General features: G+C 47.5%; 1 protein-coding gene across 2 annotated transcripts; it reads left to right on the top strand.

The window, feature by feature from the left end:
- The first annotated feature begins 20,829 nt into the window (after nucleotides 1–20,829).
- On the top strand, nucleotides 20,830–25,265 carry LOC123149987 (oxidation resistance protein 1). Of its 2 annotated transcripts, none has more exons than XR_006474897.1 (8): nucleotides 20,830–21,245; nucleotides 22,124–22,620; nucleotides 22,708–22,780; nucleotides 23,868–23,948; nucleotides 24,039–24,102; nucleotides 24,417–24,494; nucleotides 24,706–24,790; nucleotides 24,882–25,265. XR_006474897.1 is itself a non-coding variant. In XM_044569777.1 (8 exons), the coding sequence occupies exons 1-8, from the start codon at nucleotides 21,132–21,134 to the stop codon at nucleotides 24,963–24,965; spliced, it is 1,086 nt and encodes a 361-aa protein (XP_044425712.1). In that variant the 5' UTR covers nucleotides 20,831–21,131; the 3' UTR covers nucleotides 24,966–25,265. The 2 variants fall into 2 exon arrangements, 1 of the variants encoding a protein (XP_044425712.1); XM_044569777.1 differs by having other exon boundaries at nucleotides 20,831–21,245; nucleotides 24,417–24,504.
- The last annotated feature ends 1,109 nt before the right edge of the window (nucleotides 25,266–26,374 follow it).

The following is a 26,374-nucleotide window of genomic DNA, read 5'->3' as shown; positions in this document are numbered from 1 at the left end:
GATCTCCCCTCTCCTCTGGGTCGTGACAAATCTGGTATTCAGAGCCAATTTTTTTTGCCCACTACCTCGCCGCTGCCGCTGTCTCACACCCTCTCGATCGCCGGTAACATCCACCGGGTTAGGTGCGAGCTCCGGCGAGTTCGCACAAAATCCTACCCGGGGTTCGGTTGATTTGGAGCGAGACCACGGCGCCGCCCTCCAAACCCTCGGCCCAGACTCGTCGGGTGCTCGACGCCATGTCGGAGACGACCGACAAGCTGCAGAACCTGCTCGAGTCGGTCATCCGCCGTCTCGACGCGAACCAGAAAACTGCCGACGAGCGCCACCAAGCACAGCTCTCCTACAAGAACCAAGTCTCCGACGAACTCAAGCACCTCGCCAAGCAGATCGACCTCACCCAGGCCGACGTGGATGAGGCCCGCAAGACCCCGCCAGCGCCCGATCCAGTCACCACGCACGGCGCGGGCACCTCGTCTCCGTCAGCAACCGCGGACTCCTCAGCACGTGCACCACCACCACCACCTCCACCACCGATCCGCCCCTCACCGACCCACCTCTACACGGACGGCGCGGCGCAGCTCCCATTCGCGCGGCTCGTCAACCATGGCCCCCCGCTGCTGATTGCCGGGGCCCCGTCGCCCACCGAGCGCGAATGCCAGGGGGACTACTACACGAAGCCGCCCAAGCATGATTTCCCTCGGTTCGACGGCACCACACCGCGCATCTGGCTGGAGCGGTGCGTGTCCTACTTCGAGCTGTACCGTGTGCCGCCACACAATTGGGTGACCACCGCCGCGCTGTACATGGAAGGCCTGGCGGCAATGTGGCTGCAAGCATACCGACAGAAGCATCCCGGGGTCAGTTGGGTGATTTTCAGAGCAGCAATCAAGGAGGAATTCGGGCCAGAAGAATTCGAAACACAGATGCGTGAGTTGGTTCAGTTATGCCAGACAGGGAGTGTGCAGGATTACCGGCAGCAATTCGAGACCCGCATGTATCATCTCTTGTCCCTGGACCCGACCCCGAGCACACAGTTCTTCATATCACAGTTTCTGCTGGGACTTAAAGATGAGCTACGGCTTGGGGTGCGGCTGCAGAGCCCCTCCAGCATCACACGAGCAGCCGTGTTTGCGCGCATCCAAGAAGAGGAATTGGAGAAACAACGTCTGTCGCGCCATCACATTCTGCCAGTGGGTCGTCCTCCTCCCCCAGCAGCACCAGTTCCCGCACCAGCACGAGCAGCGGCACCTCCGCGACAGGGTGGGGACGAGTACGCCCGGGAACGTCAACTGCACGAATTCAGGCGTGCCAATGGCCTTTGTTTCCGCTGTGGTGACAAATACTCCCGCGAGCATCAGTGCAAACGCACTGGACAGATTTTGATGATAGAAGTGGGTGATTTCGGCGATATTTTGTCTGATGACACGGTGCATGCCTTGCAGCTGCTAGACGCACCAGGGGCGCAAGAGCCTGAATGTTGCTCTCTGTATGAACATGTTGTATCTGGCGAGGAAGGCCCTGCTACAATTCGCTTGCGCGCACAAGTGGGTGATCAGGTTATGCTGCTGCTGGTGGATTCGGGAAGCTCACACAGTTTCATCAGTGAAGCGTTCACCGCCCGGATCGCTGCCCGAACAGAGAAGTTACCCGCGGTTACAGTTCGAGTGGCCAATGGTCAGAGATTGCATTGTGACAAAATTGTTCACCAGTTGGCATGGTAGGTCCCAGGACACACTTTCCATACCGATCTCCGGGTTCTCCCGCTGAGCGCGTATGATGGAGTGCTTGGCATCGACTGGCTCTCAGCGCATAGCCCTATGCTCTGTCACTGGCAACTGAAGACGATCCAATTCGACGTCAATGGCAAAACTGTCCACCTGCAGGGAGTAAAATCTTCAGACCTGCCTCGCATAGCGGAATTGGATGCCTGTGAATTGCATCGCATGGAAGTGGCGAATGACATTTGGACAACAGCCCTGGTTACCATCGAGCGGACGGACAAAACCCAACCGGAACCTGTTCCCCCAAATATTCAGAAGGTGTTATCTGAATTTGAAGACGTGTTTGATAAACCCACTACTTTGCCACCCCGTCGTCAGTATGACCATGGCATTCATTTGGAGCCAGGCACTACGCCTATCAACACCAAACCTTACCGTTACTCGTCGGCACAAAAAGATGAAATCGAGCGGCAAGTACAGGACATGCTCAACTCCGGTGTTATCGCGCACAACATGAGCCCTTACGCTGCCCCGGTCCTGCTGGTCAAGAAGAAGAACGACAGTTGGCGTTTATGTGTCGATTTTCGACGACTCAACTCTGCAATAGTGAAGAACAAATTTCCCCTCCCGGTAGTTGATGAGCTCCTGGACGAATTGGCCGGTGCCAAGTACTCCTCCAAGATTGATTTACGTGCTGGATACCATCAGATTCGAATGCGGGAAGAGGACGAGGAAAAGACTGCCTTCAAGACACACCACGGCCACTACCACTTCCGGGTGATGCCATTCGGCCTTTGCAATGCGCCGGCAACCTTCCAGTGCTTGATGAATACAGTGTTCGGCCGTTATGTGCGTAAGTTCATCATCATATTTTTGGACGAGATCTTGGTATTCAGCACTGACCTGCAGGAACACGAGGAACATCTTCGCCTCACTCTGCAACTCCTCCGCGAGCATCAACTATTCGCCAAGGCCAGCAAGTGTTCGTTCGCACAAACAAGCATTGAATACCTCGGGCATGTGATCTCACAAGAGGGAGTTGCTATGGACAATAGCAAGACCAGCGCCATGCAGTCCTGGCCCGTGCCCACCACGCCTATGGAGCTGCGCGGCTTCTTGGGGCTGACAGGCTACTACCGTAAATTCGTCCCCCATTACGGCATCATCGCCAAGCCCCTGACGCAACTGTTGACGAAGAAAGGGTTTCTCTGGGACGACAAAGCGCAGCAAGCATTTGACATGCTCAAGCGCACCATGGTGAGCGCGCCAGTGTTGGCGCTGCCCAATTTCAATCGCCCGTTTGCCATCAAAACAGATGCGTGCGATACCGGCGTGGGCGCGGTGCTTATGCAAGATGGCCATCCAGTGGCCTACCTCAGCAAGGCTCTGGGAGTACGCAATCAGAAGCTATCCACATATGAGAAGGAATTTCTCATCGTCATGATGGCCATCGACAAATGGCGGCCGTACCTGCAGCGTGCTCCATTTGAGATCGTCACTGACCACAAGAGTCTTTGTGCACTTGACGATCAACAACTGGTAACCGATCTCCAGCGCAAAGCCATGTCTAAGATGGTGGGGCTGTAGTTCTCCTTCCGTTACAAGAAGGGCGTCAACAACAGTGCTGCCGATGCGCTGCCCCGCGTCGGTCATCTCCTGGAACTCGACGCACTGTCCATGTGCCAACCACAATGGCTACAAGAAGTTGCCAATTCCTACGAGACCGACCCCGACTCTCAAGAGCTGCTCACCAAGCTGGCTGTCATCAACACTGGCGATCAAGGGCGTACCCTGCAGCAAGGCGTAATCCGGCAACGCGGTCAACTCTGGATTGGCGCCAACTCAGCTCTTCAGACCAAACTCATCGCTGCTCTCCACCATAGCGCCGTGGGAGGTCACTCAGGCGCCACAGCAACATATCACGGAGTGCGCAAACTTTTTGCATGGCCAGGTCTGAAGCGTGCCATTGAGGATTTTGTTCGCCAATGCATTGTCTGCCAGCATGCCAAGCATGAGAACACGCACCCGGCGGGCAAGCTCCAACCCCTTCCTGTTGGGGAACGTTGCAGAAAATTAAAATTTTTCCTACGGTTTCACCAAGATCCATCTATGAGTTCATCTAAGCAACGAGTCAAGGGGAAGAGTTAGCATCTACATACCACTTGTAGATCGAGTGCGGAAGCGTTCAAGGGGATGGTGATGATGGAGTCGTACTCGTCGTGATTCGGATCACCGATGACCAAGTGCTGAACGGACAGCACCCCCGCGTTCAACACACGTACGGGACGGACGACGTCTCCTCCGTCTTGATCCAGCAAGGAGGAAGGAGAGGTTGAGGAAGGCAGCTCCAACGGCAGCACGACGGCGTGGTGTAGTTGGTGCAGAAGTACTCCGACAGGGCTTCGCCAAGCACGTACGGAGGAGGAGAGGTGTTGGGGAGGGGAGGGGCTGCGCCTTGAGTTGTGTGCTTGTGCTGCCCTCCCCTCACCCCTCTATATATAGGAGGAGAGGGGCAAGGGGGCCGGCCCTCTAGGGGAAACCCTAGAGGGGGGCGGCGGCCAAAGGGAGAGGGAAAAGGGTGGCTTGCCCCCAAGCTAGGGGGGCGCCCCCTTTAGGGTTTCCCCTCCCCTTGCCCTAGCCGCATGGGCCTAGGTGGGGAGGCGCGCCCAGCCCACTAGGGGCTGGCTCCCTCTCCCACACAGCCCATGTGGCCCCCGAGAGGGGTGGCCCCACCCGGTGGACCCCCGGAACCCTTCCGGTGGCCCCGGTACAATACCGGTATGCCACCGAAACTTTCCGGTGTCCGTTTAACCACTTTCCTTATATAAATCTTTACCTCCGGACCATTCCGGAACTCCTGTGACGTCCGGGATCTCATCCGGGACTCCGAACAACATTCGGTAATCACATACTTGTCTTCCTGATAACCCTAGCGTCACCGAACCTTAAGTGTGTAGACCCTACGGGTTCGGGAGACATGCAGACATGACCGAGACGACCTCAGGTCAATAACCAACAGCGGGATCTGGATACCCATGTTGGCTCCCACATGCTCCTCGATGTTGTCATCGGATGAACCACGATGTCAAGATTCGATCAAACCCCGTATGCAATTCCCTTTGTCAATCGGTACGTTACATGCCCGAGACTCGATCGTCGGTATCCCAATACCTCGTTCAGTCTCGTTACCGGCAAGTCACTTTACTCGTACCGTAATGCATGATCCCGTGACCAGACACTTGGCCACCTTGAGCTCATTATGATGATGCACTACCGAGTGGGCCCAGTGATACCTCTCCGTAACACGGAGTGACAAATCCCAGTCTCGATCCGTGTCAACCCAACAGACACTTTCGGAGATACTTGTAATGCACCTTTATAGTCACCCAGTTACGTTGTGACATTTGGTACACCCAAAGCACTCCTACGGTATCCGGGAGTTACACGATCTCATGGTCTAATGAAGAGATACTTGACATTGGAAAAGCTCTAGCAAACGAACTAACCGACCTTTGTGCTATGCTTAGGATTGGGTCTTGTCCATCACATCATTCTCCTAATGATGTGATCCCGTTATCAACGACATCCAATGTCCATAGCCAGGAAACCATGACTATCTGTTGATCACAACGAGCTAGTCAACTAGAGGCTCACTAGGGACATATTGTGGTCTATGTATTCACACGTGTATTACGATTTCCGGATAATACAGTTATAGCATGAATAAAAGACTATTATCATGAACAAAGAAATATAATAATAACACTTTTATTATTGCCTCTAGGGCATATTTCCAACAGTCTCCCACTTGCACTAGAGTCAATAATCTAGTTACATTGTGATGAATCGAACACCCATAGAGTTCTGGTGTTGATCATGTTTCGCTCGCGAGAGAGGTTTAGTCAACGGATCTGCGACATTCAGATCCGTATGTACTTTGCAAATTTCTATGTCTCCATCTTGAACATTCTCACGGATGGAGTTGAAACGACGCTTGATGTGCCTGGTCTTCTTGTGAAACCTGGGCTCCTTGGCAAGGGCAATAGCTCCAGTATTGTCACAGAAGAGTTTGATCGGCCCCGACGCATTGGGTATGACTCCTAGGTCGGTGATGAACTCCTTCACCCAAATAGCTTCATGCGTGCCTCCGAGGCTGCCATGTACTCCGCTTCACATGTAGATCCCGCCACCACGCTCTGCTTGCAGCTGCACCAGCTTACTGCTCCACCATTCAACATATACACGTATCCGGTTTGTGACTTAGAGTCATCCAGATCTGTGTCGAAGCTAGCGTCGACGTAACCCTTTACGACGAGCTCTTCGTCACCTCCATAAACGAGAAACATGTCCTTTGTCCTTTTCAGGTACTTCAGGATATTCTTGACCGCTGTCCAGTGTTCCTTGCCGGGATTACTTTGGTACCTTCCTACCAAACTTACGGCAAGGTTTACATCAGGTCTGGTACACAGCATGGCATACATAATAGATCCTATGGCTGAAGCATAGGGGATGACACTCATCTCTTCTATATCTTTTGCCGTGGTCGGGCATTGAGCCGAGCTCAATCTCACACCTTGCAATACAGGCAAGAACCCCTTCTTGGACTGATCCATTTTGAACTTCTTCAAAATTTTATCAAGGTATGTGCTTTGTGAAAGACCTATGAGGCGTCTCGATCTATTTCTATAGATCTTGATGCCTAATATATAAGCAGCTTCTCCAAGGTCCTTCATTGAAAAACACTTATTCAAGTAGGCCTTAATGCTGTCCAAGAATTCTATATCATTTCCCATCAGGAGTATGTCATCTACATATAATATGAGAAATGCTACAGAGCTCCCACTCACTTTCTTGTAAACGCAGGCTTCTCCATAAGTCTGCATAAACCCAAACGCTTTGATCATCTCATCAAAGCGAATGTTCCAACTCCGAGATGCTTGCACCAGCCCATAAATGGATCGCTGGAGCTTGCATACTTTGTTAGCATTCTTAGGATCGACAAAACCCTCCGGCTGCATCATATACAGTTCTTCCTTAAGATGCCCGTTAAGGAATGCCGTTTTGACGTCCATCTGCCATATCTCATAATCATAGTATGCGGCAATTGCTAACATGATTCAGACGGACTTAAGCTTCGCTACAGGAGAGAAAGTCTCATCGTAGTCAATCCCTTGAACTTGCCGATAACCCTTAGCGACAAGTCGAGCTTTATAGATGGTAACATTACCATCCGCGTCCGTCTTCTTCTTAAAGATCCATTTGTTTTCTATCGCTCGCCGATCATCGGGCAAGTCAGTCAAAGTCCATACTTTGTTTTCATACATGGATTCTATCTCGGATTTCATGGCTTCTAGCCATTTGTTGGAATCTGGACCCGCCATAGCTTCTTCATAGTTCGAAGGTTCACCACTGTCTAACAACATGATTTCCAGGACAGGGTTGCCGTACCACTCTGGTGCGAAACGTGTCCTTGTGGACCTACGAAGTTCAGTAGCAACTTGATCCGAAGTACCTTGATCATCATCATTATTTTCCTCTTCAGTTGGTGTAGGCATCACAGGAACATTTTCCTGAGCTGCACTACTTTCCAGTTCAAGAGGTAGTACTTCATCGAGTTCTACTTTCCTCCCACTTACTTCTTTCGAGAGAAACTCTTTTTCCAGAAAGGATCCATTCTTGGCAACAAAGATCTTGCCCTCGGATCTTAAGTAGAAGGTATACCCAATGGTTTCCTTAGGGTATCCTATGAAGACGCATTTTTCCGACTTGGGTTCGAGCTTTTCAGGTTGAAGTTTCTTGACATAAGCATCGCATCCCCAAACTTTTAGAAACGACAGCTTAGGTTTCTTCCCAAACCATAATTCATACGGTGTCGTCTCAACGGATTTAGACGGTGCCCTATTTAAAGTGAATGTAGCTGTCTCTAGAGCGTATCCCCAAAATGATAGTGGTAAATCGGTAAGAGACATCATAGACCGCACCATATCTAATAGAGTGCGATTACGACGTTCGGACACACCGTTACGCTGAGGTGTTCCAGGCGGCGTGAGTTGTGAAACGATTCCACATTTCCTTAAGTGTGTACCAAATTCGTGACTTAAGTATTCTCCTCCACGATCTGATCGTAGGAATTTTATCTTTCGGTCACGTTGATTCTCTACCTCATTCTGAAATTCCTTGAACTTTTCAAAGGTCTCAGACTTGTGTTTCATTAAGTAGACATACCCATATCTACTCAAGTCATCAGTGAGAGTGAGAACATAACGATATCCTCCGCGAGCCTCAACACTCATTGGACCGCACACATCGGTATGTATGATTTCCAATAAGTTGGTTGCTCGCTCCATTGTTCCGGAGAACGGAGTCTTGGTCATCTTGCCCATGAGGCATGGTTCGCATGTGTCAAATGATTCATAATCGAGAGACTCTAAAAGTCCATCAGCATGGAGCTTCTTCATGCGCTTGACACCAATGTGACCAAGGCGGCAGTGCCACAAGTATGTGGGACTATCGTTATCAACTTTACATCTTTTGGTATTCACGCTATGAATATGTGTAGTATTACGCTCGAGATTCATTAAGAATAAACCATTGACCATCGGAGCATGACCATAAAACATATCTCTCATATAAATCGAACAACCATTATTCTCAGACTTAAATGAGTAGCCATCTCGTATTAAACGAGATCCAGATACAATGTTCATGCTCAAACTTGGCACTAAATAACAATTATTAAGGTTCAAAACTAATCCCGTGGGTAAATGTAGAGGTAGCGTGCCGACGGCGATCACATCGACTCTGGAACCATTCCCGACGCGCATCGTCACCTCGTCCTTCGCCAGTCTCCGCTTATTCCGCAGCTCCTGCTGTGAGTTACAAATATGAGCAACGGCACCGGTATCAAATACCCAGGAGTTACTACGAGTACTGGTAAGGTACACATCAATTACATGTATATCAAATATACCTTTAGTGTTGCCGGCCTTCTTATCCGCTAAGTATTTGGGGCAGTTCCGCTTCCAGTGACCCTTCCCTTTGCAATAAAAGCACTCAGTCTCAGGCTTGGGTCCATTCTTTGACTTCTTCCCGGCAACTGGCTTACCGGGCGCGGCAACCTCCTTGCCGTCCTTCTTGAAGTTCTTCTTACCCTTGCCCTTCTTGAACTTAGTGGTCTTATTGACCATCAACACTTGATGTTCTTTCTTGATTTCAACCTCTGCTGACTTCAGCATAGAAAATACTTCAGGAATGGTCTTTACCATCCCCTGCATATTGTAGTTCATCACAAAGCTCTTGTAGCTTGGTGGGAGCGACTGAAGGATTCTGTCAATGACTGCCTCATCAGGGAGGTTAATATTCAGCTGGGTCATACGGTTGTGCAACCCAGACATCTTGAGTATGTGCTCACTGACAGAACTATTTTCCTCCATCTTACAACTATAGAACTTGTCAGAGATGTCATATCTCTCGACCCGGGCGTGAGCTTGGAAAACTAGTTTCAGCTCTTCGAACATCTCATATGCTCCGTGATGCTCAAAACGCTTTTGGAAGCCCCGGTTCTAAGCTGTAAAGCATGCCGCACTGAACGAGGGAGTAATCATCAGCACGAGACTGCCAAGCATTCATAATGTCTTGGTTCTCTGGGACGGGAGCGTCACCTAGCGGTCCTTCTAGGACATATTGTTTCCTGGCAGCTATGAGGATGATCCTCAGGTTCCGGACCCAGTCCGTATAGTTGCTGCCATCATCTTTCAGCTTGGTTTTCTCTAGGAACGCGTTGAAGTTCAAGTTGACATGAGCGTTGGCCATTTGATCTACAAGACATATTTGCAAAAGGTTTTAGACTAAGTTCATGATAATTAAGTTCATCTAATCAAATTATTGAAACTCCCACTCAGATTAGACATCCCTCTGGTCATCTAAGTGTTACACGATCCGAGTCGACTAGGCCGTGTCCGATCATCACGTGAGACGGACTAGTCATCGTCGGTGAACATTCTCATGTTGATCGTATCTTCCATACGACTCGTGTTCGACCTTTCGGTCTCCGTGTTCCGAGGCCATGTCTGTACATGCTAGGCTCGTCAAGTTAACCCTAAGTGTTTTGCATGTGTAAAACTGTCTTACACCCGTTGTATGTGAACGTAAGGATCTATCACACCCGATCATCACGTGGTGCTTCGAAACGACGAACTTTAGCAACGGTGCACAGTTAGGGGGAACACTTTCTTGAAATTGTTATGAGGGATCATCTTATTTACTACCGCCGTTCTAAGTAAACAAGATGCATAAACATAATAAACATCACATGCAATTATATAGTAGTGACATGATATGGCCAATATCATATAGCTCCTTTGATCTTCATCTTCGGGGCTCCATGATCATCTTGTCACCGGCATGACACCATGATCTCCATCATCATGATCTCCATCATCGTGTCTTCATGAAGTTGTCACGCCAACGACTACTTCTACTTCTATGACTAACGCGTTTAGCAATAAAGTAAAGTAGTTTACATGGCGTTCTTCAATGACACGCAGGTCATACAAAAATAAAGACAACTCCTATGGCTCCTGCCGGTTGTCATACTCATCGACATGCAAGTCGTGATTCCTATTACAAGAACATGATCTCATACATCACAATATCATTCATTCATCACAACTTCTGGCCATATCACATCACATGACAATTGCTGCAAAAACAAGTTAGACGTCCTCTAATTGTTGTTGCATCTTTTACGTGGCTGCAATTGGGTTCTAGCAAGAACGTTTTCTTACCTACGAATAACCACAACGTGATTTTGTCAACTTCTATTTACCCTTCATAAGGACCCTTTTCATCGAATCCGCTCCAACTAAAGTGGGAGAGACAGACACCCGCCAGCCACCTTATGCAACTAGTGCATGTCAGTCGGTGGAACCGGTCTCACGTAAGCGTACGTGTAAGGTTGGTCCGGGCCGCTTCATCCCACAATACCGCTGAAGCAAGATAAGACTAGTAGCGGCAAGCAAGTTGAAAAGATCCACGCCCACAACAAAATTGTGTTCTACTCGTGCAATAGAGAACTACGCATAGACCTAGCTCATGATGCCACTGTTGGGGAACGTTGCAGAAAATTAAAAATTTTCCTACGGTTTCACCAAGATCCATCTATGAGTTCATCTAAGCAACGAGTCAAGGGAGAGAGTTTGCATCTACATACCACTTGTAGATCGAGTGCGGAAGCGTTCAAGGGGATGGTGATGATGGAGTCGTACTCGTCGTGATTCGGATCACCGATGACCAAGTGCTGAACGGACAGCACCTCCGCGTTCAACACACGTACGGGACGGACGACGTCTCCTCCGTCTTGATCCAGCAAGGAGGAAGGAGAGGTTGAGGAAGGACAGCTCCAACGGCAGCACGACGGCATGGTGTAGTTGGTGCAGCAGTACTCCGACAGGGCTTCGCCAAGCACGTACGGAGGAGGAGAGGTGTTGGGGAGGGGAGGGGCTGCGCCTTGGCTTGTGTGTTGTGCTGCCCTCCCCTCACCCCTCTATATATAGGAGGAGAGGGGCAAGGGGGCCGGCCCTCTAGGGGAAACCCTAGAGGGGGGCGGCGGCCAAAGGGAGAGGGAAAAGGGTGGCTTGCCCCCCAAGCTAGGGGGCGCCCCCTTTAGGGTTTCCCCTCCCCTTGCCCTAGCCGCATGGGCCTAGGTGGGGAGGCGCGCCCAGCCCACTAGGGGCTGGCTCCCTCTCCCACACAGCCCATGTGGCCCCCGAGAGGGGTGGCCCCACCCGGTGGACCCCCGGAACCCTTCCGGTGGCCCCGGTACAATACCGGTATGCCACCGAAACTTTTCGGTGTCCGTTTAACCACTTTCCTTATATAAATCTTTACCTCCGGACCATTCCGGAACTCCTCGTGACGTCCGGGATCTCATCCGGGACTCCGAACAGCATTCGGTAATCACATACTTGTCTTCCTGATAACCCTAGTGTCACCGAACCTTAAGTGTGTAGACCCTACGGGTTCGGGAGACATGCAGACATGACCGAGACGACCTCAGGTCAATAACCAACAGCGGGATCTGGATACCCATGTTGGCTCCCACATGCTCCTCGATGTTGTCATCGGATGAACCACGATGTCAAGATTCAATCAAACCCCGTATGCAATTCCCTTTGTCAATCGGTACGTTACATGCCCGAGACTCGATCGTCGGTATCCCAATACCTCGTTCAGTCTCGTTACCGGCAAGTCACTTTACTCGTACCGTAATGCATGATCCCATGACCAGACACTTGGCCACCTTGAGCTCATTATGATGATGCACTACCGAGTGGGCCCAGTGATACCTCTCCGTAACACGGAGTGACAAATCCCAGTCTCGATCCGTGTCAACCCAACAGACACTTTCGGAGATACTTGTAATGCACCTTTATAGTCACCCAGTTACGTTGTGACGTTTGGTACACCCAAATCACTCCTACGGTATCCGGGAGTTACACGATCTCATGGTCTAAGGAAGAGATACTTGACATTGGAAAAGCTCTAGCAAACGAACTAACCGACCTTTGTGCTATGCTTAGGATTGGGTCTTGTCCATCACATCATTCTCCTAATGATGTGATCCCGTTATCAATGACATCCAATGTCCATAGCCAGGAAACCATGACTATCTGTTGATCACAACGAGCTAGTCAACTAGAGGCTCACTAGGGACATATTGTGGTCTATGTATTCACAGGTGTATTACGATTTCCGGATAATACAGTTATAGCATGAATAAAAGACTATTATCATGAACAAAGAAATATAATAATAACACTTTTATTATTGCCTCTAGGGCATATTTCCAACACTTCCAATACCTACAGCGCCATGGCAAGACCTCACCATGGACTTTGTCGAGGGATTACCCAAATCTGAAGGGTACGATTCCATCATGGTCGTCGTCGATCGCCTGACTAAGTTCGCGCACTTTGTGCCACTCCGGCACCCCTTCACCGCGGCCCACGTCGCCCGCACGTTTTGGGACAACGTCATCAAGCTACACGGCGTGCCGCTCTCCATCGTCTCTGATCGGGACAAGTGTTGGGGAACGTAGTAATTTCAAAAAATTTCCTACGCACATGCAAGATCATGGTGATGCATAGCAACGAGGGGAGAGTGTGATCTATGTACCCTTGTAGACCGACAGTGGAAGCGTTATGACAACGCGGTTGATGTAGTCGTACGTCTTCACGGCCCGACCGATCAAGCACCGAAACTACGGCACCTCTGAGTTCTAGCACACATTCAGCTCGATGACGATCCCCGGACTCCGATCCAGCAAAGTGTCGGGGAAGAGTTCCGTCAGCACGATGGCGTGGTGACGATCTTGATGTACTACCGTCGCAGGGCTTCGTCTAAGCACCGCTACAATATTATCGAGGATTATGGTGGAAGGGGGCACCGCACACGGCTAAGAATATGATCGCGTTGATCAACTTGTGTGTCTATGGGGTGCCCCCTGCCCCTGTATATAAAGGAGTGGAGGAGGGGAGGGCCGGCCCTCTCTATGGCGCGCCCTAGGGGAGTCCTACTCCCACCGGGAGTAGGATTCCCCCTTTCCTAGTCCAACTAGGAGTCCTTCCATGTAGTAGGAGTAGGAGACAAGGAAGGGGAAGAAGGAAGAGAAGGAAGGAGGGGGCGCAGCCCCTCCCCCTAGTCCAATTCGGACTAGGCCTTGGGGGGCGCGCGGCCTGCCTCTACCTCTCCCCTAAAGCCCAATAAGGCCCATATACTTCTTCTCCCGTATTCCCGTAACTCCCCGGTACTCCGAAAAATACCCGAACCACTCGGAACCTTTCCGGTGTCCGAATATAGTCGTCCAATATATCGATATTTACGTCTCGACCATTTCGAGACTCCTCGTCATGTCCCCGATCTCATCCGGGACTCCGAACTCCTTCGGTACATCAAAACGCATAAACTCATAATATAACTGTCATCGAAACCTTAAGCGTGCGGACCCTACGGGTTCGAGAACAATGTAGACATGACCGAGACACATCTCCGGTCAATAACCAATAGCGGAACCTGGATGCTCATATTGGCTCCTACATATTCTACGAAGATCTTTATCGGTCAGACCGCATAACAACATACGTTGTTCCCTTTGTCATCGGTATGTTACTTGCCCGAGATTCGATCGTCGGTATCTCAATACCTAGTTCAATCTCGTTACCGACAAGTCTCTTTACTCGTTCTGTAATATATATCTCGCAACTAACTCATTAGTTGCAATGCTTGCAAGGCTTATGTGATGTGATTACCAAGAGGGCCCAGAGATACCTCTCCGACAATCGGAGTGACAAATCCTAATCTCGAAATACGCCAACCCAACATGTACCTTTAGAGACACATGTAGAGCTCCTTTATAATCACCCAGTTACGTTGTGACGTTTGGTAGCACACAAAGTGTTCCTCCGGTAAACGGGAATTGCATAATCTCATAGTCATAGGAACATGTATAAGTCATGAAGAAAGCAATAGCAACATACTAAACGATCGAGTGCTAAGCTAACGGAATGGGTCAAGTCAATCACATCATTCTCCTAATGATGTGATCCCGTTAATCAAATAACAACTCTTTGTCTATGGTTAGGAAACATAACCATCTTTGATTAACGAGCTAGTCAAGTAGAGGCATACTAGTGACACTCTGTTTGTCTATGTATTCACACATGTATTATGTTTCCGGTTAATACAATTCTAGCATGAATAATAAACATTTATCATGAAATAAGAAAATAAATAATAACTTTATTATTGCCTCTAGGGCATATTTCCTTCAACAAGATCTTCACTAGTGCCATGTGGCGCGAACTGCTTTCCGCGGCAGGCACCAAGCTGCTGTACTCCACCGCCTATCACCTGCAGACGGACGGGCAGACGGAGCGCGTCAACCAGTGCCTGGAGATGTATCTCCGGTGCGCCGTCCACGACACCCCGCATCGATGGCGCAAGTGGCTGCCGGCAGCTGAGTTTTGGTACAACTCTTCCCACCACTCATCTCTGAAGTGCTCCCCGTTCAAGGCGCTCTACGACACAGAACCCAACCTGGGCGGCCTTCCTCAACTCAGCTCCGCGTTGCCCGTCGACGCGTCCCCTGGTGACCTGGACTGGGCCGCGCACACCGACCTGTTGCGCGCGCAGCTCTCGCGCGCCCAGGCGCGTTTCAAGAAGCAGGCGGATCGAAACCGTGCGGAGCACGCTTTCGATGTGGGAGAGCAGGTCCTGCTCAAGCTCCAACCGTATGCTCAATCTTCCGTCGTCAACCGCCCCTGCCGCAAGCTCTCATACAAGTTCTATGGCCCGTTCTTGGTGACCGAGCGCATTGGCTCCCTGGCATACCGGCTGCAGTTGCCTTCGGACAACCGCGTCCATCCGGTATTCCACGTCTCCCAATTGAAGCCTTTCACTCCTGATTATACTCCAGTCTTTGCGGAACTGCCCAGGGTACCGGACCTCGTCGCCGGCGAGTCTGAACCAATTGCCATCCTGGATCGCCGCATGATGAAAAAGGGAGACGCTCCAGTCGTCCAAGTGCTTGTCCAGTGGGCCAACATGCCACCGGCGGCCACCACCTGGGAGGATTACGACATCCTACAACAACGTTACCCGTCGGCTTGCATCTGGGAGGAAGCTGCTTCACAAGGAGGGGACAATGTCACGCCTGCTGATGATACATCCGCAGCGGACTGAAAGTGCAGTTCAGTTAACTAAACTAACTGAACTGCAACAGAGCTAGTGTGTGTGTGTGTTGGGCCAGAGGCCATGTAGGCAGTGTGTGTTGGGCCTGAGGCCGTGTGTGGGTGTGAGAGGGCCCAGGTGGGCGGCTACATATTGTACCGTGGACGAGATGCTGGGTATGAATGGAAAAAGATCTCAATTCCCCTTTCCCCTTCTCCAAGCTCTCCTCTCACCCTCTGCATCTCGATCCAATTTCTCATCCCGATCTTCCCTCTCCTCTGGGTCGTGACAGTTCCCCCTCTTCGCGTCCACTTCCCTCCATTTTCACGCATAGAGTGTGAGAGAGAGAGAGCAAACCAAAAGAGAGGGGGGGATTCTAGCAGCCTTGACGGCGATCTCGCCTGACGTCCTCAATAGTGACCTATCGACGATGCCTCGACGAGGACCGCTGCAGGATCCGCCGGACAACGCGCCGCCTAGATGCTAATCACCGATGCATCTCTATCCCCGTGAGGTGGCGACAACGGCGCCTGGTGATGGTGGTAACAGCGGAAGGCAAGCCGACGATGGTGGGGGCTAAGGACGGCGGCGAGCCCTACCCGAGGCCAAGGCTGAGGCGCCTTCTCCACTGCCGGGGAAGGTCATAACCGACGATGCACGCGCTCCTTGCGAGATGCATCTCACCAAGCGCCGGAGGTTAGTGATCGCCGATTTGCTCGCGACCGGCGTTGCGGCTGGCCTCTGCGGAGGAGGAGGCTGGTGCTGGCCTGCAGCAAGGCGGCGGCGGGGGCACTGGGGTTGTCAGATGCTTGCAACGCTACCGAGTTGAGGGGGAGACCGGTGACCGGGCGGAAGCCATTGGAGCTCCCCCCTCCCCCCCCCCCGGCGTTCTCTCTAGTTTCTATGTTGTTCGCTTTTTCCATTCTCCGTGTAGTGCTATGAAGTAGGCCTGGGGGGGGGGGGGGTTGCCATGATTTTGCATATAAAATTCAGGGAACTATGAAGAAATTGCCGTGTAGAATTAAAACAACGGATAGAAAATGCCATGGGCAATTCAATGTCAAAACTGCCACGATCAGAGTTTACCTTGTGTGCATTTTCATGTAGTTGCCACACTGTTTCGTAGTTCAGTCATGATTTTTCGACATATTCATTTTGATACATTTTTCAAGCTCTTTTTTTTGTCTGATTGTATGGCATTTTGTGTTCATTTTGTCTCGCTGGTGCTCTAGCTAGTGCTTTTTTGCCCCAGAATGGTTCGTATTTTTTTGCATGCCATGTTCATTTTACCTGGCAGCTTTTCTGTGCTCTAGCTAGTACACCCTCTATTTTTATTTACTCCGTATAGGTTTGTGTAAAATACTTTCAACAAGTTTGTAAAAAAATTTGACATATATACCACCAAATATATATCATTGGATTCATCATTGCATATATTTTCACATCATATAAATTTGATACTGTAAATTTTCATATTGTTTTCTACAAACTTAATCAAATTTTATAAAGTTTGACTTCAATCAAAGCTGATATGTAGAGTGAATAGAAAAGGAGGGAGTACTTCCAGTGCTACCAAACAATGCCAGAAATGATAGCAATCCATTGGCCCTATTAATATGTTTTTTTTTTCTAAAATACATGGCACTTACGTGCAACGTGGCATGGCAAATCTCTGAAAACTCATATGGAAAACTCAACACATGGCAGTTTTCGTTTAGTTAAACATGGCTTTCTTTATAGCATTTTGTATTGATCACATGGCATTTTTTGTGCGAAGTGGCATGGCATTTATAGTGTGTATACCATGACATTCTTTCAAGAGCATGGAATTTTCTGTTATCAAGCGCATGTCATCTTCGTTATTAAGGGCATGCCACTTTTATTTGTAAAGAGCGTGGCATTTTGTTTTTCCAAGCATGGTAAAAAAATTATTATAAAGAGCATGTCATCTTTTTTGTACAAGCATGTCAATTTTATTTTAAAGAGCATGGATTTTTTTTATATCTTTAAGAGCATGGCCTTTTCTTTTACTAATAGCATGACATTTTCATTATAAAGTGCATGGCACTTTTATTTTAAAGAGCATGACATTTCATTATAAAGAGCATGACTTTTTTTTAATATAAGAGCATGGCCTTTTCATTATAAAGAGTGTGGCACTTTTATTATAAAGAGCATGGCATTTTTTCTGTAGAACACGACAGTTTTTATTTTTAAAGAGCATGGCATTTTTTGTCAATAAGAATATAGCATTCTTATCATTAAGAGCGTGACCTTTTTTTTTATTAAGAGCACGATCTTTTTAATCTATAGCATGGTAAAAAAATTGCATGGTACTTTTAGTTTTTCTAAATCATGTAATGTTTCTTTTTTGTGTGTTTTCTTTGTTTCCGATAAAGAAAATATAGGACATGGCAATTTTGATTTTTTTAATGTGGCATTTTTATTTCCCAGTCTCATGTCATTTCTATTATCTTGATCATGCCATTTTCCTTTTATACATTTTCTCAAAACTTTATTATATACGAGTTTATATGATGGCATTTTAGTAAAGTACGCTACATGATCAATTTTGATTATGACGGCATTTTGTTTATGTGATGGCATTTTTATATGTTGTTTTGGAGAAAATCCAGTTTTAAAGGATGTTAGTACTGTCTCATGAAAATGAGCTTTTTTAGGTCCCTTTTTTGAAGGCTTACGTGCGTGCGAAAAGGCTTGAACTTGAGATCTCATTGTTGCAAGGGAACTGCACCAACCACTAGGCCAACTTGTCACTGGTTCATATTATCTTCCTTTCTTTCATTTATACGTACATGAAATGCCCGCTATGTCTTCTATGTTTTCTTTTTTCTTTTTATTTCTTTAAATGTGTGAGCTTTTCTTAAAATAGATGTTTTTTTAAAATTGGATGAATGTTTTTCAAAATATTTTTAAAAAAATTGGTGATTGTTTTTGAAAATTGATGAACTTTTTTCAAACTCAATGAACTTGTTTCAATTCAATGAGATTTTTCAGAATCAATGACTTTCTTTAAAATTCGATGACTTGTTTTTTCCAAAATTGATAAACTTTTTATTAATTCGTGAACCTTCAAAGTTTGTGAATTTTTTTCTGTGGTCATTTTTGATTTTTTTCACGATTTTTTTCTATTTCTATTTTTTAAAGTTTATGGTTGACCATTGGTTAACCGCGATTGATGAACGCCATCGAGCGACGAAGAAACCAGGCAAGCGCTGGCCTTCTTCTTGGGCCGGCCCACAAGCAGGAAGTGTGGGCGCCAAGTCGTTCAACGGTGCCTGAAACGCCGAAATCGTTGCAAGATCACTCCCGCCTTGTCAGGTTGTGACAAAGTGATGAGAGTTTTCTCTTTTTTCGTAGTTTCGTTTATTCGAAATGCTTTCTCTTAAACCTTGTGTCCAAATATCGAACTGTTTTTACTGTTGAATTCTTTGCGTCAAAATCTTTAAAATTGGATCCATGTGTGATAGGTTTCGGCGAATTTTTTTCACGAAAAAACTGAAGCGAGAGCACTTTTTCTCCCTTTCGAAGAGGCACATGTTTTGCCTCTTGTGGAAGCGAATCCATGGCTCTATGAGAAGTAAATCGGTGCCTCTCGTGAAAGGAAAAAAACGTATTTTCTTAATCCAAAACAAGGGAAGACCGAAAAGCCAAAAAAAATCATCTGAAAAGTTCAAAATACATAAAAAAAAGAGTAAATTTTGAGGGAGCGCCCAGAGCACGGCCAGGGATGGATCCAGACTGAAAATTACCCGGTATCCAGATAGAAGAACACATACCTACATGTCAAACAATCAATCACCTAGACACTAAAAAAATGGATTATATTAAGCAAGTGTAAACTCGACCCGGTGCCAATGACACTGGCTAGTTGTACATAGCTCCGCCCCTGAGCACGACACGTGGCGACGGCTGAGAATGCGCCAAGTGATGCGCTTCCAACCCACACCAAGTAACCCTTGCGAGGGCTTTCGAAGGAGTACTCCTCAATTAATTGCTCTTTCTGTAAGTTGTAAAAAAAAGTTGCTCTGGCCGTACAGGAGCTCCGGGAAGGGTCGTCAGATATTGACGTTCAAAAACAACGTTTTTTATTTTTGAGGTGAGCGTTCAAAAATAAGAGCAACTAGTTAACGAGCGTTTTTTCGGGAGCCTCGCAACGATCAGCGCCACTTGGCGCGCTCTCGGTCATTCTCCACGTGTCGCGCTCTGGGCGCTCCCTCCGAATTTTATTTTTTAATTTTTTCGCACGTGTTTTCGGCTTTTAAAATGGTTTTTTTCGGTTTTTTTACATTTTGTTTCCATTGGCCTTCTTTAGCTTTTCAATCAAAAAAATTTTGAAAAAAAAAATTATTTTTCACGAAAAAACGTGTTTTCTTTTTTTCCCTTTCGTGAGAGTCATGGTTTTGCTTCCGCGAGAGACACAATTTTGCTTTCACGAGAGTCACGGCCGTACCTCTCGAAAATGAAAAAAAACGCGTTTCTGTTTTTTTTCTTTCGCAGAGTTACGATTTTGCTTTCGCGAGAGGCGCGGGTGTGCTTTCGCGAGAGTCACGGCCGTGCCTCTCGGAAACAAAAAAATGCGTTTTCTATTTTTTTTCTTTCACGAGAGTCACAGTTTTGCTTTCTCGGAAACGAAAAAAACGCGTTCTCTATTTTTTTTCTTTCGCCAGAGTCACGGTTTTGCGTCCGTGAAAAGCATCATTGTGCTTTCACGAGAGTCACGGTTGTGCCTCTAGGAAAGGGAAAAAAACGCGTTTTTTGTTTTTTTCCTTTTGTGAGAGTCACGATTTTGCTTTCGCAAGAGCCACGATTGTGCTTTCACGAGAGTCACGGCCGTGCCTCCTCGGGAATGAAAAAAAACGCATTTTCTCTTTTTTTTTTCCCGCGAGAGTCACGGTTTTGTTTCTGCGAGAGGCACGGTTGTGATTTCGTGAGAGGTACGGGCGTGCCTCTTTCGAAAAGGGAAAAAATCATGCTCCCGGTTTGGTTTTTTCATAATTTTTTTTTGGTAAAAACCTATCAACATTGGCATCTAGTTTTGAAGATCTCGACGCGAGGAATCCAATATTGAAAATGTTTGAGATTTGGACGCACGGTTTAAGAAATAAAACGTTTTGAATAAATGGATCTATGAAAAAAGGAAAACTCTCAGGTTGTTTTTTTTGCGACAAATACTTCTTAATTAGTGATTTCGTTCAAAAACAAAGTGGCACGTTGTTTTTTTGGGTTCGCCTTATGGAGTTATGGGCCAGGCCGACCGAGTCTTCTTCCACTTCCCGGCCCCGCACGGCGCCGCCAGCCCGCAACCGCGCAGCGCCCTCCCCGTCCCCGCCATGCCGCGTGGCACTGGCAACCGCGGCCGAGCCGAGAGAGCAAACGAGACGGAGCACCTCGCCTCACGTGTCCTCCTCTCCCCCAAATCCACTCCGCTCTCCGCCACGCGCCGCTCCCCTCCCCCCTCCTCCTGCCCGCCTCACTCCTCTCGCGGTCTCGCCCCCGCCTCCGACGCCGCCTCGACCTCCGCAGAGCCACTCGCTCCCGATCCCAGCGACCAGCGCCCGGAAGAGGAAGAGGACGAGGACGGGCCCGCCCATGCTGACCTCCTCGCCCGGCCCCTAGGCTCTCGACAGCGCCACAAGGACGCGCGCGTGTCGCGGAGAGATGGGGTACCTGCCGTCGCTGGGCGGCAAGGCGGCGCACCTCGTCTCCGACCTCGCCACCGTCATCCTCAACCCCGTCTCCGGCCACGAGCGGGAGCGCTCCTCCCACCTCCCCGTGAGCGTTCCCCTCCCTTCCCCTCCGTACGTTTCGCCTTGGCGTACACCCGACCCAAGCGCTCGTCTCCATTTCCGCGCCTGTGCCTCGTAATCCGCTCGATCGGCCAACTCCTAGGATGCATGGCTTGCGGCTGGTGATCATATGTCTGTATGTCTCTGGACTACGCGGTGCGCAATCCTAGTGGTTTATGGCATCCTTTTGCTGTTGCGCTGCTAATTGAGATGGCTGGCCCTGTACTGGGATGATGATTATTGATATCTGAATGTTTTAAGGCCGCTATCGGTCAAATATAAACTGTGGGAGCGGGAGCATGGAGATCAGTTTGGACTTTGGAGTAGAGCTGTACAAGCAAACTAGAGGGGTATTGTGCGATTGACCAACCAATAGGTAGTTTCGACTGATGAATTGGTGCCTATTCCAGTTCTCATGTGTGTATTTGGACTTTGGAGAACCTTGACAAGAAAGGTTACTTAGTTTAATATCTAAATTTAGGGTGATATGATGTTTGGTTTGCGGGGTTTACAATTATTTCCCCTTTCTGTTGAGATGCACGACTCGCTAATGGCAATTTGTCAAGTGCCAAAGGCAAAGTTTCAGATGGAAATATCATTGTTGCCCATCGCTGCTGCTGCAACCCTTTATTTTTTGTGGTTGGGGAGTGGATGGTTTCACCTACCAGGACCTCACGCTAGTGCACATTCACTAGCCATAAGTCATTGAGTCCCTGTTTCTATGGTAGTTTTGTGAAAGAAAAGAAACTGAAGTGACATTCATGATAACTTGTTTAGGGGCAATTGGCAACTACAACGGCATGTACTGATCATTTTATTGATCATGCTTGGGCTAGAAGCTTAAAGTTCATATCTATCTTGTAGGAGGCCACTGAAGGGCAGGAAAATCTTTATGGTGATGAAGAACCTGAAATCCCTAATGGCCCCGACACATCTTCGTTTCGAGCATTTCTGATGTCATTTATGTCTGCATCAAGCTCTAGCAATGATTCAATGGAGATCATACCTGAGCAGGATCTGGATATGGAATACCCAACTTTAACACCTGTTGGGAGGGGAATCAAGGAAAGGAAGGGGTTGCTTAGTAGAGGCAAGCATTCCATTGGAAAGATTATTAACAAGGCAGGTAGACTTGGTGGTTTCAGACAAAAATCCGGCCACATCGTTAATAATGAAATAGCAAATCAAATAGAGTCAATGTCGTCCGGTTTCGCTCTGAAGGTATCAAGGGGGTCTGCTTCAAATCATAAGTTGCCACCTATGTCTGAACCATCAATGCTTTTATCAGAAATGATGCGAAATGTTCTTTATCCATCTCTTCCTGTTCTTGTTCAAGGAAAGAACTGGATGCTGGTTTACAGGTTATCGTTTGAATCCAAATATGTAGTGATTATTATCATTTTGTGGATGCAATTGATTATCTGATGTCTATTTCATAAATTGTCCAGTACCTGGAGGCACGGGGTATCTCTATCTACTCTGTACAGAAGGAGCATGCTTTGCTCTGGTGATTCACTTCTGGTATGCTGCATACCATGCTTTTGTATATCTTCCATTTTCATGCCCTCATTTGCAATATAATGTCATCTGAATATAGTATCGAAAGATACATGCTTGCCAAGTAGCACTGGCAAGTTTATATAACCTTCTTCATTCACCCAATTAATTTCGCATTCCTAAGCTATTCTATTAGAAGTTTCAGGACGTGCTAATGACTTCATTTTACTGGTGCATATAAAATTTTCCCGACAATATGTCTTTGGTCCTAGGATCTAAGCACCAAACTTGCTTTGGTTGCGTCCCACACCTTCCACCATGTTCTATACGAACCTGGATCATACATGCAGTGGCGTAAACAGGGGGGACCAGCAGGGGCCCTGGCCCCCCTAACGTCAGATATTTGCTACTTTGATGATAAACAGTGTAAAATCAGTCATTATTTGCTGTTAAAAGTGTATTTTCCTCCTGTTTGGCCCTCTCCAACATGTTTTAACAGCTCTCGGCCCCCTTGACCCATTTTTTCTGGCTCCGCCACTGCATACATGCATCTTAAAATTTCGTTGACTTTGGTGATATTACATTGTTGTTATACAATTTCCGAATTTCTGTCTACGTAATTCCCTGGAGTGAAGGAACAGGTTGTTTGAAAACTAAACATCATGCAGTCGTGAACACAAGGGAAGCTCACTGTCTAGTTCCAATTTATTTATGAGCAGTGCATGGATTACCAGAAGAAAAGATGATATGTTTACATATATATTTTTAGCTTCTGATGTCTAGTTCCAATTTGTTTGTGAGCAGTATTGAGGTCAGTAAGTTAAGTTGCTGCATGCATCACCATAAGAAAAGATGATATGTTTACATATATATTTTAGCTTCTAACTTTCTAAGCAAACAATTCCACTCTTTTGTCTCTGTTTGATTTCGTCCTTAGACACTGCAATCCTGGGGGCTTGAGCTACAGAAATTACTTTTTTGAACACAGCTATAGAAATTACTGTATACACAGTACTGTAGGTACTGTTTTTGTTTTGGTTAGAACAATGCTTTTCTTGATTTTTGTATAGTTTAGTTGCTCACTTCCATCTCCTAATTTGTGCTTTGACAGATAATTGGGGATAAAAAGGGAGCAGTTTTTGGTGGTTTGGTAGAGGCCCCTCTGCGGCCGATCATGCAAAGGAAGTATCAGGTTTCATTTCCACACATATTCTTATGGTGTTTCTTCGATGTGTATTCTACCTTACAGGGTTACACTGATTGTGTTTACGCCATCTTTCAGGGGACCAAGAATTGCTTCGTGTTCACCAATGTAGCTGGTCGCCCTGTTGTATATCGTCAAACAGGTACTTCTCTTTTACTTTGACAGGATTTGCATTGCATAAGAGAAATACACTCCTTTCTGCATTAGTTTCCACCTTTATAACAACCAGTACAAACCATGAGATGTGCCTTTACAGAAGATCAGAAGATCAGAAGATTAATACATTTTTATATGTTGTTGTAGATCCTATAGTAATTGATGTTTCTTCAGAGAAAATGTTGTGATAACTTTATTGCCTTCTTGTGGGGACCCCCGTATTTCTAGAAGTAAATATCAGTTTTGTGCTCCTAATTTTCTTGCTTCCTTAGGATTACGGTTAAAATTTTCCAATTGCAGGTGCTAATAACTATTTCACGTTTTGCTCCCCTGAGTATTTGGCAATGGGAGGTGGTGGTCACTTTGCACTTTATCTTGGTGAAGACCTGTAATCTACTAATCTCTGACCTATCTTTCCACCTTGTCACACATAAATTTTATTTCGTTCTCATGTTAATGTGTCCGTGTGCCAACTTTAGCCACAAGCATGTGTTTTTACTTTTTACACCCTTCTTTGCAAGTGTCATCAGCTTAACATCTTGTTGATCAAGTGAGTCACATGTTCACTTTTGCTGTTTGATCTGTGCAGCCTGAATGGTTCAAGTTCCACCTCAGAAACGTTTAACAACCCATGCCTGTCACTTTCCCAGGACTTTGAAGTCAAACATGTTGAGGTACATGATCAATACTATGCATATCGATTGATTCTCAGCATCCCTGTTTCCTCATGATGAAACTTGAGAGTAACAATGTTTTCCGGCGCAGCTGTGGGGCTTCGTCAATGCTTCCAAGTATGATGAGATGCTCACCGTCTGCCGCACGGAGAAACCTGGAATTTGGAATTTGTGACTGTTCACAACTTTTCGGAACCGTTGAGACTTGATGCCAGGTGTTATTCTGATGGCTTGTACAGTTTTGTAAGTATATAGGCCTCGTTAGAGTCTGACTGGAAGTCGTAAAGTAAAAGGTATGTAGGAAAACTAGTTCGCTTGTGGATCTATGGAGGTGAAACAAGAGCGCAACTTCCTGATCGTGCTTGTAAATATAGTAGTGTACTTGAATTCTAAGCATTTAGATATGTACCAGTATACATTCCCCATGTTCCGCTTATCTTACCAATAATGCATTTGAATTGCCGTGCCAATATCATATGAGAATGCACACCTAGTGCAATCCTTCTGAGAACAATAATGGGAAATATAGTATATCATTTGATTTACTTTGTTCTGAACACCTCCACCTGTTTGCTTGAGGAAAGGAAGGAGGAGGAAGATGACATCTAGAAAATCGACAATTGATGTGGCCCAACAGGAAGGAGGGAGATGGCATTGCGAAACTTCAAAGTTTTCCTCCTCCCGTTGGCGCCGCCGCCTAAGATTGCCTTTGGGCCGTGAAGGTGCGGAGGGGCCGAGTCCGCCCCTGCCGGCGGGAGGTGCAGAGGACCTCGCCTTGCTTCAGTGCTTGTATTCATCGCTAGGTGGTCCATCAACCTGATTGTAATTTTTATCATCTCTGGTGTTCAAGTGACCTCTATGAGAGCACACGGCAAGCTGATACTGGTCGTTTTCAAAACTGTGTCTCGCATCCTTGTTTTGTGTGTTTTTTAGAAGGAAAAAACTATTTTTAGTGACCATCGGAAGAATTGTTGAAAAGGACCATCAGTAGAATAGAGTTGCTTGGTAATTTTTATAGAACTTTGGGTGATTCAATCTCTACTACTTTGTCCGATTCATATTAATTGTCACCAATTCAGTACATATTAAATCAGCAACAATTAATATGGATCGAAGCGAGTAGAAAAAAGTAGTGTTTCTCTTTTGCCGGGCAGAGCGCTTAGCTCAAGTGTAGGGCAGAGCGCTTAGCTCAAGTGTAGAGTAGAAAAAAGTAGTGTTTCTCTTCCGCCGGGCAGAGCGCTTAGGGCATCTCCAGCCACGCCCCCAACAGCCCCCCCAGGCCACTTTTTCAGCGCCGGCGCCGAAAAAACGGCTCAGTCGCGTCCCCAGGACGCCGAAAATCGCCGGTTCGGACCTTTTCTCCGCCCGGCGGTCACAGGCCGAACCCGGCGCGCTGGGGAGCAGTTGGGGGCTCCGGCGCTAGGGAAAAGCACGCCCGGCCCACACCGACAGGGGAAAAGTCAAGGTTTTCTTCCCCCGACTCGCCTCGCACCCCCCGCGCCCTCGGCCACCACTAGCTATATCCCGGCGACGGCCGCCGCCCTACTCCGCTAGATAGCCATTCCCCGCCGGAAAATAGCAGCG

Source organism: Triticum aestivum, chromosome 7A, assembly GCF_018294505.1.
Source record: "Triticum aestivum cultivar Chinese Spring chromosome 7A, IWGSC CS RefSeq v2.1, whole genome shotgun sequence".
NCBI lineage: Eukaryota > Viridiplantae > Streptophyta > Magnoliopsida > Poales > Poaceae > Triticum > Triticum aestivum.
Note: the sequence above shows the minus strand (reverse complement) of the source record. Positions and strands in the feature narration are given on the sequence as shown.

Bases quoted from the DNA above. Each gene is read 5' to 3' on its own strand.
- LOC123149987 (XM_044569777.1), top strand. From the start codon at position 21,132: ATGGGGTACCTGCCGTCGCTGGGCGGCAAGGCGGCGCACCTCGTCTCC. The intron at 22,781-23,867 runs GTATGCTGCATA...GTGCTTTGACAG, and splicing joins GCTCTGGTGATTCACTTCTG to ATAATTGGGGATAAAAAGGG. The intron at 23,949-24,038 runs GTTTCATTTCCA...GCCATCTTTCAG, and splicing joins TCATGCAAAGGAAGTATCAG to GGGACCAAGAATTGCTTCGT.